The sequence below is a fragment of the Nannospalax galili genome, unplaced genomic scaffold (assembly GCF_000622305.1).
Source record: "Nannospalax galili isolate Female #2095 unplaced genomic scaffold, S.galili_v1.0 scaffold1138, whole genome shotgun sequence".
In the NCBI taxonomy this organism is placed as follows: Eukaryota; Metazoa; Chordata; class Mammalia; order Rodentia; family Spalacidae; genus Nannospalax; species Nannospalax galili.
Genome location: NW_008342297.1, coordinates 2261328 through 2276710, shown reverse-complemented (window position 1 = coordinate 2276710; position 15383 = coordinate 2261328). Strand labels below are relative to the sequence as shown.

Genomic DNA, 15383 nt, shown 5'->3' with positions numbered 1-15383 from the left:
GTGTGTGTGTGTCTTTTTGAGACAGGGTGTCCTGGAACTCACTATGTAGACCAGGCTGGCCTCTAACTCACAGAGATCTGCCTGCCTCTTCCTCCCAAGTGCTGGGATTAAAGGTGTGCACCACCACGCCTGGCTCTTTATAGTTTTAAAGGAACACTGTTTAAAGGACTTTAACTGTCTATCTTAAACCTGTTATAATCAACTGGGCTATAGCAGCTGGTCGACAGTAAACAAACACTGAAGTAAGAATGTGCCCAAGAGCCAGTTTCTTCCTGCTGCTGGCTGCTGGCAGCAGGTTGACAGTAACCAAGATTCCAACAACCAGAGAATGACTGTACAGTACACTGAGAGGGGAGATGCACTGGCCTAGAAGAATTAGACAGAAACTGATATGTGGCATTTCTATAACTACCACAAATGGCCCTGGGGTTCATTTATCAACTGTTTTCACCTAAGGAGATGAAAGCTGAACACAAAGCTAATATATGATCATCTTTTTAAAAGACCCACAGTATAGAAGCCTTTCAAATGGACAGATCTCTCTGAGCCGTCACAAGTAGCCAGCAAAAGATAATAAGGAATCTAGTCACCCCACAGAGGAAAGCAGGAACAAGCTGAGCTGCCTTAGCTGGTGTGCAGTCCCTGAGCCTGCACTGTAGATGACACTTCCTTTACATACTGAATGTGAAGAAAATGACCACGCAGAAGTCTGCTCTACTGCACATCTTCCCTCTCAATGCCAACTCTATGCTCAGACAGGGCCTGGACAGTCTGGGTCTATCAGGACCCTGCTCTTGTGAGAATGAATAGAAGGATGGGGCAGTGGGAAGGTAACTGAGGAAAGTCTCTATCTTGGACAAAGGAGAATGAGCAGGTACCAACACATCAGCTGCTCTGTGATAGGAAGAACATCTTAAGGCCAAGTACCACTGCAAGTGCTAGGGTTGGGCCAGAAATAAAGTCTCTCTGTGGAAGGCCCACTGAAAAGTCCTTCCATAATCAGGAATTACTCTAGTTTCTTCTCGGGCTTCCTTCTAGTCAAAAAAACCTAAGAAGCCTACCACTTGAAGGTCCATTCACGAAATGGAAAAGGAAGAAGCACAGAAGAGCCAGGAGGAAACAGGTAAATTTTCCCAGTTTGATTTAACAGGAAAACAAAGCATAGTGAAGGATGGTAGCCTGGCCCTTCCAGGGACAGGCTGACATAGGTGGATGGCAGCAAGGGCCACAAGGTAGTTCAGTCTTTCTAAAAACAGAGTTTAGAACAGTTCCATGCTAAATTTAATCTGAGGCATGTGTTTACCTCAAAGTAGTTAAGAATATATTCAGTCAGGTCCTAGCTATAGCATAAGAAATTAGGTGACAGGCAAAGAAAATGTAGACAGGAAATGGCAGAGGCCATAGGTGGCTGCTTTTTTCTGCATTTCTCTTCTGTTGTTTTAGATACAGGGTCTTGCTATGTAGCCCTGGGGCTAGACTGGGATACTGTGGCAGACCAGGCTGGCCCTCAAACTTGTGATCCCCCTGCCTTAGTCTCCTGAGTGTTAGGATTACATGTGACTGCCACCATGCCCATGTCTGTCTTCTGCTCTTTAAAAGCAAATGAAAACTCAGGAAATCCATCTGGGCACCATGGATCACACCTTAATCCCAACCAGCCATCTGAACACGCTATGATAGTACTAAATAGGATACATGAATTCCCAATTCTGTCTCACATCCTTGGGGGAAATCAAAATAACCCTCTACTGGAAGTCCCTGTCCTGATAAGATCTCAGACATACCAGGGAGCCGCGTCCAAATTGGTTTCTAACTTTACATTCCCAGGTACCTTGGGGAAAACTGATATCCAAATAATCTGAAACAACTTCCTAATCTGCTTTGATCCAAAATGATCACCTTTTTTATTTCTAGAGAAAGAGATGCATGCTAACTTTGGAACAATGAGCTAAGGCAGGGGCTAACTCCCTTGGACAGAGGGGTACAGTGGTCCCTTAGAATGTCTCCCTCTCTGGGAGTGACTGCCTCTGTGCCTACACCCAGCAGGTGCACCAAAATGACTCTGGGTCCTCATGTGGACACTGGGGATCATCTAAGGAAGAAGCCCACCCATCTCTGCTCTGGAGAATGCCCTGGAAGGGGTGGTCCCCATAGCCTAATACTCAAGTACACCTGGTCTCACCCCTGGCTAGCCATCGTCTACTCAGGTAGATATTCAGTACACATTCAGTACAGCTGTAAACCCTTACTAGGTTCAATGGGGTAAATTTTAGTCTCTCACTTCCCACTGAACAACCATGCCAACTATACTGCTCACCAATACACAACCCTGTTCTGTGCAAGCTAGTCCAGATGTCTAAGTACCCAGAGTCCTCCCCCCATGGCTGAGCGTGACTTCTACTAAAGTCATAGCTTTGTAATAAAAGTAAAATAAAATAGCCCTAAGAAATGTAATGATTGCAGGTATATAGAGAAAAAGTATTTAAAGTTTTGAACTTTAAGGTAGATGTATGTATTTTGGTTTTGAGAGACAGGGTCTCATATAGGCCAAGCTTCTCTGTAACTAAAATGGACTTGAATTCCTGATCCTCCTGCCTGTGCCTCTCTAATGCTGGAATGACAGGCATGAGCCACCATGCCCAGCTAGAATTATTTAAATAGTTTTCTACCAACTTTCTTTACAGATCTTGATCTACTTGTACAGGAAAAAAGGAAAGAAGGCAAGGGACACAAATGCTATGGGGCTTTAACGTGGCATCAATCTGGGAAGGAGTCCACACCTTAGAACACCTTTCACTAAAAACAAGACCCAACTACTAGAGATGAAACATGAAGTCTTTTTCAAGTCAGTTAAGACAATGAAACAAGCTGACTGTTGTGGCAGAACAGGAATGTCCCCCACATACTCCCAGGCCTGTGCTTTAAGGACACCTAAATCATCAAATGCATTAAAAGAATGGAGGGGCTACAAAAGAAGAGAGAACCTATACAAGGGCAAGTACGCAGCACACATAGGGTTTCCCAAGCAATTCAAAGGTGTTTTTCTTGGAGGAATTTAGTGTCTACTAAGGAATAAATCACTTTAAGTTTTCAGTTTAAATGCTTTTTGGGGGCTGGAGGGGTGTTGGGGACAAGATCTCACAAAACCTAATCTGGTCTTGGACTTACTATATAGCTCAGGGTGGTTTCAAACTCAGAGCAATCCTCCTGCCTCAGCTTTCTACTTGCTTAGAATACAGGCGCGAGCCACTACACCTTGTTGAAAATGAATTTATAACAAACTTATTTGGGGGTTTCAGGGAGGCAGCTGGGTGTGGTGGTTCTAATCTCACCCCTCAGGAAGTAAAGGAAGGAGGATCAGGAGTTCAAGGTCATCTCAACTACACAGTGAGTTCAAGACCAGTCTGAGCTACATGAACCCTGTCTCAAAAAATCAAAAACAAGGGCTGGGAGATTGCCCAGTGGGCAAAGTGCTTACTGGATAAGCATAAGGACCCGAGTTTGAATTCTCAGAACCCATGTAAAGCCAAGCATTACAGTATAAGTCTAGAATCCCAGTATTCCTGTGGTAAGATGGGAGGTGGAACAGGGGACTCTGGATGCTCTCAGACTAGCTAGTTTGGTGTATGCAGTGGCAGACATCAAAGAAACCCTGTCACAGACAGTGGAAGAAAAGGTTGTTTTCTAACCACTGGACACACACACTCCACCACCAAATCAAACAAACAAACAAACAAACAAACAAACAAACAGCCCAAAACCCAAAGGAGGGACTGGGACCACCACCTATGTGCAGGAATGCTGCAGCTGCTCACTTTAGATCATGTTAGATCACAGAGGACTGCACCTTGCAGGCACCTGATCTAGCACTCACAGCATCATCTCTCCTAGCTCATCTGAGGACTGCAGGTCTCCTTTTCTGGAATGCCTCATCTCCTTCCTGGGGTAGGGGCTTCTGCAGTGGATGTGCTCTGTTCCAACAGGAGAAGCACAGGGCTACTTTATATCCAGAAGGCTCTTACTCATGGCACATAAGACACTGGCCTTTACCCATTCCAGAAAACTTACCTAGTTCTCTCTGCTAGAGACAGACATGAACTGGACACCCTCTTGATGAACTCTAAATACTTATGCAGATGTTGGAATTGCCCCAGCCTTCCCTATTTTTAGGCCATTCCCTGTTAGCCTGTGATTGCCTGGTACAGCCTTCTGTGGTCTCTTATACAGCCCTGAAATCCACCCCTGCCCATTTACTCTCATCGTGCAAACTGAACTTACAGTACTGTTCTCTCACAGCTGACAGACAATACCAGCAAACAAGAGACATACCTCTCACCTAACCCATATTGGGGCCTATGGAACTGCCCTTTGGCCATAGAACATTGGCAGATGGCTTAAAAAATGGTCAGTTTCTGAGAAAAACAGAAATATCTGGGACATATTTACGCTCATGAAATATTAACATCTATGAATCTTGTTTTCCAGACAGGAGCACAGGAGTCTGCCCTGAGACATGTAACCTAAGAATGCTGAGTTTGGAGTTCTTTGGTTCTCTGAGGTGCCAAACAAAGGCAAGTTTGGAGGCAAATGGGAAGAGGGCATCCCCTTGGGAAGAGGGCTCCTATGGCTGAGAGGTATGTCATGGGGTTACAGAGAAGGAAGACAAGGCCCTACCCTGAGTGTGAGAGACAGAGGGGGAGCGTCCGATCAGCGGCCGCTGCTGTTCACCAGGCCATGAAACTCCTCCCAGGCCCTGGCAAACCAGAGACAAAAAACAATAGCACATTCAGATCAAACGCATTGAACAGAGAGCAGACACCATCACCCCACTTCCCACTCTGATGCCCTCCAGGCCAAGTGGAGCCATAGGGAGCTGGGAATAGAGTGGTGAGGTTCCTGGAGGGCTTTCTTCGTAGTAGATGGGCAGGTAGCCTGACACTTCCAGCTTGCTCTGTTTGGGAAGTCTAACCCTCACTACTCCCCCAAGAACTTGCCTGTGTTCTTCAACAAGGCTAAAGGGGAGGCCACTGAGGTCAGAGCTGAAGCTCAGCCATGACACAAACACTTCCAACTTACTGTTGCAAAGGGCAACAGTGCTTGCCTTTTCTGCACTGGGTCCTGGGGAAGCAGGCATTAGAAACCACCTTTCTTCCTCAGGCCCCACCCCAAGAGTAAAGCCGAGTAACCATCAGCATTATGATGTTTAAAGATGCAATTCAGTTATATATCACTTTTCTCTGCTCTCCTTTTCCAGTGTCCTAATCGTTCTAACCCAAGACCCTAAATATGTCTGATTCTATCTGCTTCTAAAAACACTGCTGTAACTCCTATCTTTAGATTTAAGCTGTGTAGGTAGGTCATAGCAGTTAAAATTTCCAGAGAACAGAGCTCATCAAAACTTCCATGCTGAGTAGCACAATTCAGAAATGCGATTAGGAAGGAGTTAGAAATGTGACTAGCAGGGTACACACACAATCACAGCACACTGAGCAGTCAAGTGTTTCAGGAACAGGCCCTTGGTGACTGCTAGGTGAGAAAGGAGAAAATCAGATCCTGTAGGTCAGAAGTCTGCAACTTCTAACCACTTCTAAGTTTTCCAGAAAAGCTGTTTTCCTACCTTTTGCCCTAGCCACTTCTCACCCCCAAAGCAATGAGTTTCTTAGGTATTATATACAAAACTTGATGCTTCTAAATCTGAAGCTTTTTATTATCAATTCTATTACTGGTTTAAGGTGGTAACACAGCACTCAGAGTGGTAATATACCAAGTCACTATGCATTTAAAGAATAATTTCTTTACCAGGCTTTCTAAGTAGTTTTTCTTTTCTTTTTTTTTCTTTTTTTTTAAAAAAAGGTGGTGCACACCCAGTACTTGGGAGGCAGAGGCAGGTGGATCTCTGTGAGTTTGAGACCTGCCTGGTCTACCTTGTGAGTTCTAGGCCAGCTGGGGCTACAGGAAGACTGTCTCAAAAGGACAAAAAAAAAAAAAATTAAATAAGGAGACGTGGTGCACCTTCGTTACTCTGGGCAATGTTTACCGCAGTTTCATCACTATCTTCCTCTAGAACAGCAGCACTGATAATGGTTTCTTCAATATACTACCAGATCTACGCGCTTGTGGCAACCGACTTGACTATTCAGAATGCGCTACAACATGTGGGTTCCCAAGCTCAGTTTCCACAGCAGGATGCACACTCCACACCCCTTTGTGGACAGCCAGTGGTAAGGTTGTACTCAGTTCCTGAGGAATGTTGGAGGCAATTTCAGTCCTCAATCCACAGGAAAATCCAACACTTGGGCACTGACCTGGGAACTGTTCTCTAACAGCGAGATTCAACTTCTACTTAAGTAACCTAGATGTCAACGTAACAGGGCTGCAGTTTATCTTGTTTATCCTTTTGTTTCCAGAAAGGCCCATGCCTACTACACTAGCCTAAACAAAGCAACAGGTTACTGGGTCAAGATCTGGAAGAAATGTGGACTCCAGAGATCCCACTAGTCTACTCCAGAATAAACTGCCTCCTGCCTCCTTCAGAAATATCTTTCCTGTATGTTAAATCCAGACACGAAGATTTTGGGATCAGGAATTTCTCTGCATGGATTCAGTGGAAATAAAGCCACCGGCCGTAGATTTTGGGATAATCAAAGTTCTCTGTCTTACAGGCCAGCCAGGTGTAACTTTCTAGCTACGTTCCTTTTAGCATCCCAGACATTAGCTAACATTAAAACTTTCTTCTTTAAAAGGTAAAGAATAAGCTAAACTAAAAATTGTCACGACTGGAGTTTCTAAAAACAAACCACCGAAATCACTGAGGTTAAGATAGTCTACTGGGAATTCTGAACAGATTCCAGTTCCAATAAAAGCAACAAAGAGTCTTTTCAGGTCCACCAGTCCCATCTCACTCAGAAAGCAAATTCTGAGAGCAGAGAGATCTCATTTCTGTGTTATGTGATTCCCTATCCCTGTTCAAAGTTGATGGGGATCAGTCTTGCCCTTGGCCAGCTCAACATGCAAAGAGAGGCCTGGCCTCCAGCTAACTGGGCTTCCCTTCAAGTACCTGCATGGAGGAATAGTGTACAATGTGCCCTGAGGCCAGCCACTCTGCTAGAGTGACCTAGGGTCACCAGGTTATGACTGAACTAGGTCAAAGTAAGGGGGTTCATCCCCATTCACATTCAAGTTCAATGCTGAAATACAATGATAATCCAGGCCGAGTATACTTGGCCTGCCTCTCTTTTAGACTAAAGATTAATTCCTTCTCTCTCACTCTGTAGAGAAGTCCCACCAGTCTTCTCCAGCACTGCATTCCACCATGGGAAACTGGCTCTTTTTCCACCCAGACCAGATGCACAAAAGAATTAGTGGGGGCAATTCCAAAGAGGCATTTTCTCACAAAAGACAGGGCTGTATTAAATGGCTCTGCACCCCGGTGGCCCAGAATTTTGACTGTTAAGAATTTTCTCCTCAAGAAGAGGATACAGTTAACCATTTGATGCAAAGACCCAAACCTACGAAAACTCACTATACGTTTGTCTCATTAGGAGGAGCCATGAGCTAGGTGTGGTGGCATACACCTCTAATCCCAGTACTTGGATGGAGGCCAGTGTGGGCTACATGACAAGTTCCAGAGCCATGGCCTGACAAAAACTACAATTTAATAAGCTTTATACTTTTTAGGATTTTTCAGCAATAAACAAGAACAAAGCCTTCTACAGCAAAGCGGTTCATCACCTGTCTGTAGGACAATGGCTACCTCATGGTTCACTTAGGGGTGCTGCAGGAAAAGGCAACAGGCAGGGTGACTCGGGAAGGCTGGAAAGACAAACAGTGAAGGACACTGGACACAAACGCACAAGCTGTAGGAATGCACGGCTGAAGTAGAGCCATTCCTAAAAACATGGCCCTCGTTTCTGTAGCAGCCCTGCTCACATACATGAGAGGAAGCATCACCAATGGCTTTCTTCCTTTGTTTTTCTTTGAATTCTTGAGCCTCAGCAGCTGCTGTTCAGTGGCTCAAATAAGAGCCACAAGAACAGACCAAGGCAAGGCCAGTGCTGACTTCTCACATGTGGCCAGGCTCTGAGGGGTCTCAGGCCAGTCTGGTGCTGACAGACTCTTACTCTGGAGGGTGACATCAAGTTCGTTCTCTGGTGCAGTTACAATGTGGCTGAAATTAAGGTCAACACATGCACCCTCACAGTGAAGACAAGGCAGAGGGGCCAGAGAGTCGCTGTTTGACAAGTACTAAACACAGCCCACAGGGCCTATCCCCATTTCAGCAAATCTCTCATTTCCTACATGCTTCAGCCAATTTTGGGAATGTGATAAAAAAAAGCAATTACATAAACACTCCCAGACCGTGGAACCTGAGGTCTCACTGTGTGTTCTGTGGGTTCCTGGGTCACATGGTGACTAGGGTTGAATCAGTCACAGGGTACTGCTGCTAGAGTAAAGACAGCCACTCTGGAAAACTCAACTTTGCAGTTCTGGCACTTGGACCCAGAATTTACAAAAATGATTGTTTTTCAGTTTGGAGGGAGCTCCTAAGAAAATCTAGTATTGTGAGGGTTGCTGACACTCACCATGCAGGTTAAGGGCCTGAAGGCCAAGCTGCAAGCACACACAGGAGCCAAAGCCACAGAGCCTACGAAGCTGGTATGTGCACGTTCAGACTGCCTCAAAGGTGAACTCCCACAGGATGAAGGCTTCTCCCACCCTAGACCCTGGCACAGTAATCCTGGGCTGGGAGGAAAGGAGGGCTCTCACAAAGCAAGGCTCCCAAAGAGGAAGAGGATCTGTTCTGCACGCAAAGGGAGGAGGGTGGCAAGCAGCTTTGGCACCAGAGAAAATCCCATTAGCACAAAGCAAGAAAGTATGTAGTATGGCCACAGACAGACAGAAGCAGGGCTTTAGTTCCAAGCAAGAGATTTCTATGAAGTAAAGGCAAATGGAAGCTAGCAAAGAAAAGCCAGGGATCCCCCTTTCTAGTCTTAAGAGACATTCAAGTTGGATCTGAAACCAGATACCACTCTCAGCTGGGCATCTGCATGACTAAATGGAACTAGCGCATGTGAAGAGGTAGTGGGATCTTACTTTTAGAGCTGGGTGTCAACTCATTATGTTAGACCTCAACAGTCCTGGAACAAAGTACCATATGACTAAACAACGGGCTCATGGATATGAAGCCACATTCCCTGGATGGCCCTGCATGGAGAAGTCTGTGTGCCATCCCCTGATAATGGTGACAGTCAATCCAAAGGTCACATCCTGATGCACCATAAAGAGCAAGAGCATGAGACAAGCTAGTTCAGCACCATTTATTTGTGATCTCAGCTGTTGTTGTAGCTGCTGCGTGTCAGCCTGTTCTCAAAGCATAACATGCTCTTCATTCCTCTTGTCCAGGACAGAAGGGTCTTCCAGGTGGCACGCCAACAGAACAAGAGACTCCGATGACGCCAGCTTCAATGATGGTGCCATCCAGAGAGGAAGAGGGTCATGGCACATTCAATCGCGGCTTCCAGAGGTTTTGAAAAAGGAGCCTTTGGGGGCCCAGCCTGCCTGGCATTCTAGTGGAAGTGCAAAAGGTGGCTCATTGGAAGAGGAAAGAGAGTGGGGAGCAAGGGAAAGTGGCATCTGGGTCTTAAGGAGGGTGTTACAGCTATAGGGCTGGAGTCCCAGAGGCAGGCCTCTGGGGAAAGCAGGACTCAGCAGGCCAGTCTTCCTAGCAGGCATTAGTCCACAGGCTTTCCTAGGTCCTGGAAGGACTTATTCATGTGATTTTACAAGTCAGGATGAACTGCCTCCAAGTATTAGAAAAGGAGAACAGTAGAGAGTGTTGATGAAAACTACCTCTTTCCCTTTCCTGCCCAAGTGGCTTTGGGGGTGGGGTAGGACAATGGGAACCCTGAAAACAAGAATCCTAGAAAAAGATGTGGATCTCTTGAGCTTAGACTAAACCTAGTAGGAGGGCAGACACGACTTCTATCCTGCAGCAGAGAATAAGACAGATCAGCTCCAAGAAAAACAGTGTTGATATAGGATTGCTGAGGCAAGCAACCAGGGCCACAGGTGGCAAAGGAGGGCTGGGGCTACAGTGAGTCATAGCCAGCCATCTGATGGTGGACCAATTCCCATGGCAGTGCTCCCAGTTAGAAACTGGCACCTAGCTGGCATAAGCAAACTCCACCCACAACATCATATGCAAATGCATGGGAAAGAGATTCCCACACAGCCTGCCTGCTGATGAACACAACCACTGGCTACTTGTCTCAAATAAGAATGCCATGATGATAACACTGTTACTAATGATGATGATGACGGCAATAATACTTGGTCTTATAAGAGCTTTCTTGCTCTGAGGACTGTCAGTTACAAAGATTAAGCCAGTCTCACCATAGCCTTATGATATAGTATACTATACTCCCTATTTTATAGCTGGGGAAACTGCAGCTGAGTTGCACACTCACCAAAGGCACACACTGACTCGGGGCTACAGGAGAGGATAAACATAGAGTCTTGACTCCTCGTTGGCTGGCCTTCCTTCTACCTTTGAGACAATCTGGCAGCCACTCCCAACCTATTCATAATGACATGGACTTATCTCTGGTCATGTCACTTGTCCCTGAAGGAGCAAGCCCTCACCAGTGATTCTCACTGTGGACAGACCTCACTGCCCTGAGTTCTGAGTAGGCTGCAAAGCTCTCCCCCATGACTCTACCCTTCCTTCCTTTCTCCTCTCTCAAACTGCCCTACTTCCTCTAGACTTCAGCTCTACACATAGAAAGGGAGTCATTCCTGATAAGAAGTCAATCTCCCAAGACAAAGGAAACAGACTAAAGCTAACAGGTTAAACAGACATGCAAAAGTGGGGTAAGGGGTGGGCAGGGAAGAGGACTTTATTTTTCAGTGAAATTGTCTTAAAAACAGCCATGTTTAAAAGCGCTTTGTCTTTCATTTTAAAATAGTGGTTAGCATAGGAAAGACAACACAGCCTGCAGAAACAAAGCCAGCCCAGGCAGGACAGGGCTCTCTGCTTACAGCACCTCACGGCACATGTCCTCAGGGAGCCTCACCAACAACATCAGCAAGTGGCCAAAGCCCTGGAGGGGGCTGGTATGTCCCTTCTCCACAAGCCAGTGTCATGTATGACCACATGCCTCTGGGCCCAACTATGGAGCTACTTCTGCTAAGTTCAGGGACCTGTCCCCGCCCCCCCCAAGCCCCCCGACACGTACTTGATGCTGTCGGTGTGAGTTTTGTATTCCATAATGGTGTTGGGAGGTAGGTTAAGCACGCGCCGAAGAGTATCCCGGATTCGGGCTGTGGTTGCTTGGTCGCTGGCAGTCTTATTCCATATAGAAATAATGTCCTCCTAAAGGAGGAACAGAATGTATCATCAAAGCAAACTAGAGGTGGCAAGGAGAGCAAGGGCAACCCAAGAAAGCAGACTAGCCTGGGAGGGCTTACCTGAAAACGCACAGAGACCACAGCTCCGCAGATCTCCTCCCCCACCATGAACTGCTCCCCCAGCATGGCCAGGATGAGATTCTCCCAGCAACGGGAAGCTAAGCCCTTTCGCAATCGAATGATCCACTTGCCACCATTTTTATTTGCATCATCCTATAGAAAGACAGACAGAAAGAAAGGTGAAATATTGGCTCACAGCTTCATCTTTGAACATCAAAGGAGTACCTTTGAAGACCAGAGAACTCTGCTTACTTTTCAATTCAACTTTTTAGAAAAAAGGGGGGTGGGTAAGATTACAAAGAAAAGAAATAGGGAACAAAATAGATAAACAAGGCAGGCATCCTAGGTGTAAGTCACTAAAAAAAATGTTTAAATACATCTTTTAAAAAGGACCCACTTTGAGGGGCTGGAGAGATGGCTCAGTGGTTAAGACCACTGGCTGCTCTTGCAGAGGACCTGGGTTTGATTGTCTATAACTCCAGTTCCAAGGGATCTGACTCCCTCTTCTGACCTGTGGGCACTGCACAACATGGGTATACCTACATAGATGCAACACACTCATACACATAAAATAAAAATAAATGAAATTTTTTTTTTGAAAAAGCACCCACTTTTATCACAACTATTTCCAGATTCAAAATACAGACAGACCATTTATCACCATTTGCTAAAAATTTACTGAGCGTCACCAAGTACATGGACAGAAGCCCAGATTTCAGCTCAGAATCAATATAGTACAGAAGAAAGAAAAAAAAAAACTTTAAGCAAAACCATGCAGCCTGGTGAGTGCTACTGTATCTAGTATGCACACGATGGTAAGAGAGTGCACAAGCTACAGAGGCTCAGAGGAAGCATTTAGGCTGCTCTTGAGGAAACAGGGAACTGTGGGCACTGGGAGAAACATGCCTGCACACGGAGCCAGGGAGATGTGAATAGGGAGGGCTAACTGAAGGGAAGGGAAGATGTAGGTATCTCCAAGAGCATTTTTTTCCCTAGAAAAATGCTCTGACACTAAAATAGAAGATGTGTTACGACCAAGTAATAGCTTTGCAAAAAGACCACAGAGCTTACCTCTATCTGAGCCTCTTTTACTCCAAGCTTTCTGTTACCACTTTAACTATCTGTCTACTGTGTAAAGGTATTCCATATAAGCACGCACACAGACATGAGTTCTATGGAAACAAGGGCATTTTTAATTTTTTTAAAAAAGATTTTATGTGTGTGAGTGTTTTGCCTGTGTATATTTAAGTGCATCCATGTTGTGCAATGCCGGAGGAGGCCAGAGGAGGGTGTCAAATCCTCTGGAATTGGAATTATAACAGTTATAAGGTATCATATGGATGCTGGCAATTGAGCCTGGGTCCTCTGGAAGAGCAAACAATAATCTTAATCACTGAGTCATTTCTCCAGCCCCCACAAGGGCATTTTAAAAAGCCTTTACTACTGTAATATCACTTGCATGAGAGAACCATCTTTAAGGCCCCCTACAGCAGTAATCCATGCAACAGCATCAACGCCTTTCCCTAAAGTAGCAGGCTCCCAGGCTGTATCAAACAGTGTGGTAACCAAGAGAAGACTTACAAAAATAGTGCTAACCTTAAAATTCAAAACAAAAAAGAAAAAAAAACTTGTTCCAAAAAAGCAGTCAGAGACCTCAATCCTCACCTCCCACATAGGCTTAATTCCTTCCTTGAAGAGATGGAAGTCACTGTGTCCAGTCAGGTCCCCAGGACGTACCATGTGGCTATAAAACCTCCAGAACTGCTCCACCTGCAGGAAGAAGACCCAGAGTACAAGGAATACATCTTCTCTCCCTGAAGAGTATAAGCACGGAGACAGCTAGCCCTATTATAAGACACATCTTTATTTGGGGAAGTGTAGAAAGGAGAGCATACGAGAAATATTAGAGAAAAGCAATCATACAGGTTTTTTATTTGGTTTGAGAACAAGGTCTCATGTAGCCCAAGCTGGCTTCAAATTTACTATGTAGCTGAGGTTGGCCTTGAACTCCTGATCTCCCTCCTGCCTCCACCTCCCGAGGGCTAGGATTCTAAGCATGTACCACTATCCCTGGTCAATATTGCTCAATAAAAGAAGAAAAAAGTAACAGTTTCAACACAAGAATAAACTCTGGGTCAGAATGCTGGCTTGGCCAGAGGTTTTTACGCTGCAAAGCACCATAATGAAACATACCTTCCCACTGAACCTGCTGGATAATCATCCTGAGAAGTAAGAGCACTAGCTTTTGCACAACTGAAACTCTTTAGTCTTGAGATATGGTAAACATCACAAAGTCTCAGCTTGAATGCATTTACTTGTAGAACCAAATCAATCTTTTCTTTTGGTTATTTGAGAAAGTCTTCACCCTACAGCCCAGGCTGGCCTGGAACTAACCATGTACCTTGGTCTGGCCTTGAACACTACCTCTCAAGTGCTAAAGTTATAGGTAGCCACCACATCTAGCCCCAATCTAAAAAAAAATTTTTTTTGAGACAGGGTCTCATATATACTATGCTGGCCTTGAACTTGTTATGTAGTCAAGGATGACTTTGAAGTCCTGCTCCTCCAGCCTCTACCTCTTGAGGGCTGGCATTACAGGCAAGTGCCACCATACCCAGTTTATGTAGAGTTGGGGATCAAATCCAGGGTTTCATGCATGCTAGACATTCTACCAATTAAGCTATATCCCAGCCCTTGTCCCATCAATTTTTAAAAGTATTTGTTATTTTTATTTTTTATGTGGATGAGTGTACTGCCTGCGTGCAAGTGTGCCTGTGTCATGCAATGCTCATGGAGGTCAGAAGAGGGCACTGAATTCCCCTGGAACTGGAGTTAAATATGTTTGTTAGATACCATGTGGATGCTGAGAATTGAACTCAGGACCTCTGCAAGAGTAGCCAGTGCTCTTAACCGCTGAGCCATCTCTCCAGTCCCCAACACTCCCATCAATTTTTCTTTTGGTCTTTTTGAGAGAGGGTCTCCCTGTAGCTCCAGCTGGCCTGGAACTGACTATGTAGACAAGGCTGGCCTTGAACTCACAGAGATCTGCCTGCCTCTGCCTCCCAGGTGCTGGATTAAAGGTGTGCACCACCACACCCAGCTCCTCCATCAATTTAATTTAATTTATTTATTTTCCTCCATCAATTAAAAAATATTTTAATATTTTTATTTTTTATGTGGATAAGTGTATTGCCTGAACGTAGGTCGGTGCACCTGTGTCATGCAATGAATGCCCACGGAGGTTAGTGAGGGCACTGGATCCCCTGGAACTGGAGTTACAGATGATTTTTAGCTGCCATGTGGATGCTGGGAACTGAACCCAGGTCCTCTGTAAGAGCAGTCAGTGTTCTTAACTACTAAACCATCTCTCCAGCCCCTCCCATCAATTTTTAGCAAAAGGTTATTTTTCATGGCAAATATAGCATTAGCTGAAATGAAATACATTTTAGCCGTTTAGTTACTTAGTTAATTAACCACTATTTTATACCAGGGTGTTGTTGCTGAGGCTAGAACAGTGCAGATAAGATGAGATATGGTTTCTCAGAGCTAGGGTTTCCATCCCCCCTCTGAGCTGGAAAAATCATGTTTCTCCTTGATCTATCTTCAACTTTGGTAGAAAACTAGACTTATATATTTTTTTCAAATGTGTGCACCCAATTGTAATCCCAGCACTCAGGAGGCTGGGGGATAGGGATCACCAGACTGAACTATTTAGTGAATGACCTTGCCTCAAAGCCAAACAAGCAAGCAAGCAAGCAACGAAGCAAGCAAGCAAACAAAAAGCAGGGGCTGGAGATGCAGCTGGCTCAATGTTAAAAGCACTTGCTGCTCTTCCAAAGGGCAGGAATTTGGTTCCTAATACCCGCATCGGGCAGCTCACAGCAACTGTAACTCTTAGGGGATCAACTCTCTCTTCT

The 15383-nt window shown here is 45.2% G+C and overlaps 1 protein-coding gene across 7 annotated transcripts in view; it reads right to left on the bottom strand.

Moving 5' to 3' along the window:
• Positions 1–15383, bottom strand: part of Eif4e2 (eukaryotic translation initiation factor 4E family member 2) — a 29026-nt gene that overhangs the window by 1572 nt on the left and 12071 nt on the right. For 5 of the 7 annotated variants that reach the window (XM_008838091.2, XM_029565946.1, XM_017799387.2 and 2 more), the window contains 4 exons: positions 13132–13236; positions 11467–11619; positions 11235–11371; positions 9304–9566 (listed from right to left, as the gene is read on the bottom strand). In XM_008838091.2, the coding sequence (XP_008836313.1) occupies positions 9494–9566; positions 11235–11371; positions 11467–11619; positions 13132–13236 (468 nt within the window). In that variant the 3' untranslated portion in view covers positions 9304–9493. Of the gene's footprint in view, positions 1–4674; positions 4754–9303; positions 9567–11234; positions 11372–11466; positions 11620–13131; positions 13237–15383 lie in introns of those variants that run through there. The other 2 variants (XM_008838093.3, XM_029565945.1) reach the window with 1 other exon arrangement.